Raw genomic sequence first — 3,663 nt, 5'->3', positions numbered from 1 at the left:
TCACACTCGTTGCTGCCCTTTGTTTGATCTCATCAGATGATATCATTTTTTCCCAGGCTGTTTCGCCACAGCTTTTTGTTATCCTGCCACCATCAATTCAAGACATCCCAAGTTCACCAGCTGAGTCTGCACATTGGAATCCCTTTGTTGTGCCACGTCTGTTTTCGTACAGTTTTGGACAAAATCTTGCCACCGTTTATCGTCTTGATTATCGGACCGCCAAACATTGCACGTAATTACAGTTGTACTTATGAGGTCAATTGTTTCTAGGACCGAGCTGGTAACTCAAAACACCTGTATCTCACATTAATCAGCCATGCCCATTAAAGGAATCGAAAGCCATTTAGAAACAGTCTACATTCCTTTTAAAATGAGAAACAAACATTTAAACGGTAGTTGTATGAAGTATTGTATTATTCTACAAGATTTACTTTGAAGAACAATCGCAGAGATTTTGGTTCTACGTTGGTGGTTGGTTGTTCACTTCCATACAGTAGCTACAGTGGCAGTTCACCCTCACTGTGCCCAGACTGCTTTTTCATAGTGCAGGGAGCTCGCACACGTGGTGCCGCTCTAAACGCTGGTGGTTTTTACTTGGGAGAACAAACTTTCTGTGGTGTCTCTAACGCAAACTTCTCCATATTTTCATCAATGAAGTACAGCACGGTCGATCTTGTTTGGTTTCTTCGGTTCAGTGAGTGTCTTCCGCTTTTAAAGCCGGATGTTTAGGGACGGCTCTAGCAGGGTTCGTTCTGGCATTCGTTGAGCCAGCTAGTAACGCTTCCTTTTCTTATACTGTATTTCTTCATGAAGGAGGCACACCACATACTCATAACTCAAATGAGATATGAGAGACAACTCCTATCGCAAATTACTCATGAGTTGAGGTACGACTGTAATCAGTTTTCCAGTGTACTGTTTGTGAAATTGAGCAATCAAACCAGGAATCTCATGCTTTGGTCACTCTTTCTCTGTCCTTTTTTCATTGAGTACTACTGCAAAATAAGCTGCTATGGGACCAAAGAAAGTGGTGAGTGCTAGCACATTAACAAAGAAAGTGGTCTTTGTCTGACCTTTTGGAATGGATTAATAACAAACACTCAGTTAGAGCTGTTTACTAACGCGCAACCGGATGAGATCGATATAAAACTGAGAGCAGTGTTTTGCTATCTCATTTGCCAGGTATGTACATGACAGTGATTATGATGCGGTGAAGTTCTACACTGAAAACAGAAGCCAAGCGGAAATAGTCACACCCCAATTTCTTAGCATACCATTTTTCTCAATGAATGTACTTTCACTTTTGTACATGGAAAATGTTGAATTTTCAACCTTTATTTGCTAGGAATCATTTGTGTTGAAATGTAGAAAGAAAACTTCCAAGTGACATATTCAAGGCGCAAGTGTTGCTTCCCATCTTACAATCAGGTTCTTACAATCAGATTGAAGGCATCTCCATTTTCAGCAGCAATGGCTTGACAGACTTCAGCCGTCTTTCTGAGAAGTGCCCTTTCGGTGATGCTGCGGTGAGTAAAGGACTCCCCGGCGGTCAGTGGTCGGAAGCAATGACTGGGGGCTGTGAGGGCAAAGACCACAGCCAGTGGCAGCAGGACAGAACCTACGGTGGCCATGATGATGATGACAATGGCGATGCTGGAGGAAAAGGAATGACTGAAATTAGAACATTTCTACAGTGAAGCAGGTGTAACTGCAGTCAAAACCGTAGATATCATAAATCAAGGCAAACATACTTTTTTCTGTCACTATTTTAAAACACGTTGCCGATCTCAAATGTATTAATTTTCTATACTGTAGTGCTATTCAACTACATAATGAAGAGGGCCGCAGTTTCAAGAGAGCAAGGGCTCAGGGGCCGGACATCAACATTTGGATGTTTTGTCAGAAAATGCCCGCGCAGGTTATATTCCTTTGAGACTACGTTTACTTTATGCAGAGTAAACACATCGGCTCTCACACTGCATTGTGTCAAATTCATTATTCTGCCCTTGTTACTTGTTTCCAGCGTGTGCAGCTAGACAGATAGTTAACAGTATGAAAAAACAGAAGGTCCAGAAGTTTTGTTCAGGATTGATGTTCCTTCTTTTAAATTATTTTCCTTCCTCAGTTATATTTCTTTACACTCCTTCCTTAATTTAGGTTTATAAGACTGACAAAATAAACATAAAGTAAACATCACAAAGCATAACGTCCATTGTGTACTTTACATATATAAAATAGGTTCAGTAATAGTACATTCACACAATAAACTACAGATGTTTATGCATATAGGAGTTAAACATTATCTATATCAAACATTGAACACAATGTACAGGTATGTGACTCGTCACAATTAACCCTCAGGTGCAGGCCCATGTCCTGGTCAAATTTAGCGCTCAGACAAGAAAACCCAACACGACATTGAATGAACTTGTTGGTGCTTGTCTAGAACACCGTGTCACTTTGAGATCCTCTCTTTAAACATTAATATTCAGGTTAAAAATCTAGGAGTAATAATGGACTTAGTCATAGACTTTAAGCATCAGCAACTTTTTATCACATAAAAACATTGTCAAAATGAAATAAATGTTACTAGACTAGACTTACAAAGATTAATCTATGCCTTTGTTTCCAGCAGGTTAGACTATTGCAATAGTCTTCTCACTGGGCTCTCTAAATGAGCTGTTAAGCAGCTGCAGTACATCCAGAAAGCTGCTGCACGAGTCCTGACTAGAACCAGACAAATATGACAATAATAGTCCAGTGCGTAATCACTGCATTTCGAGTCGCTCAGGGAATAGATTTTAAAACAGCTCCGTTTGTGTACAAGTTTTTTCATGGTCTATCACCCAAGTACATCGCTGACATGTTTGATCCATCTCTTCCAAAATGTGGAATAGTCTTCCAGAAAATGTGAGACAGGCCTCAACTTAGGCAATGTTAGGCTGAAATCCAGGCTGAAAACCCTTCTTTTAACTCTGCATATGACAACTGATTTTTTTAGAATAAATATTATTTGCTTTTAATATAATTATTGTATGATTAGTTTAATGATGATTTTTGTTCACCTTCTTGTTATCTTGCGTATAAATTGTACTCCATAAATAAACTTGCCTTGTTGTTACCTGAGAAAGATGAATAGAGCAGCTGCCAATTAAAATAAGTCACTGTTATACAGATTAGACAATTTGTTGTAAGTCACCGTGAAGTACCATTACTTCCTCGAAATATGCAGAAGGTATAAAGTACATGGCATGTTTTTTTCTAATATTAAATCCCCATGAAAGTCATATAAAACAAACATCTACAGTATATTTCAATGCAAGTCATTTACCTTTGAGATGAGCTCCTCTACGACCAAAGTTTGCACTCAGATGGCTAGTGATGTGTATTACCTGCGCTCCCTGCCAGCTTCCAGAATGTGGGTGCCTCTGTGTTTCTATTTATAAGTGTGCTAGTGACAAAACAAGGACAACAACCTTGCACACACCCTAAGAAATGTTATTGTGTTTAATCAATTTACCCAGTAATTGTCATGTCTGTTTTTGTTTTGCTTGGGTTTTGGGCTCTTTTTAGTTCTTGGTTGCACTTCCTTGTTTGGTTTGGTTTCCATGGTCACCCATTAGTTTTCACCTGTCATGTCACGCACCTGTTCACCTGTCTTGT

The 3,663-nt window shown here is 39.4% G+C and overlaps 1 protein-coding gene across 1 annotated transcript in view; it reads right to left on the bottom strand.

The window, feature by feature from the left end:
• Positions 1-3,407, bottom strand: part of LOC133639912 (von Willebrand factor A domain-containing protein 7-like) — a 20,535-nt gene extending 17,128 nt beyond the window's left edge. The window contains exons 1-2 of the mRNA XM_062033600.1: positions 3,332-3,407; positions 1,437-1,653 (exon numbers count right to left, since the gene is read on the bottom strand). Coding sequence (XP_061889584.1) covers positions 1,437-1,631 — 195 coding nt within the window. The 5' untranslated portion in view covers positions 1,632-1,653; positions 3,332-3,407. The remainder of the gene's footprint in view (positions 1-1,436; positions 1,654-3,331) is intronic.
• Between the last annotated feature and the right edge of the window lie 256 nt (positions 3,408-3,663).

This window comes from Entelurus aequoreus, linkage group LG22 (genome assembly GCF_033978785.1).
Source record: "Entelurus aequoreus isolate RoL-2023_Sb linkage group LG22, RoL_Eaeq_v1.1, whole genome shotgun sequence".
NCBI classification, from domain to species: Eukaryota; Metazoa; Chordata; class Actinopteri; order Syngnathiformes; family Syngnathidae; genus Entelurus; species Entelurus aequoreus.
The sequence above is the reverse complement of the archived record's forward strand: the minus strand, read 5'-3'. Positions and strand labels throughout refer to the sequence as shown.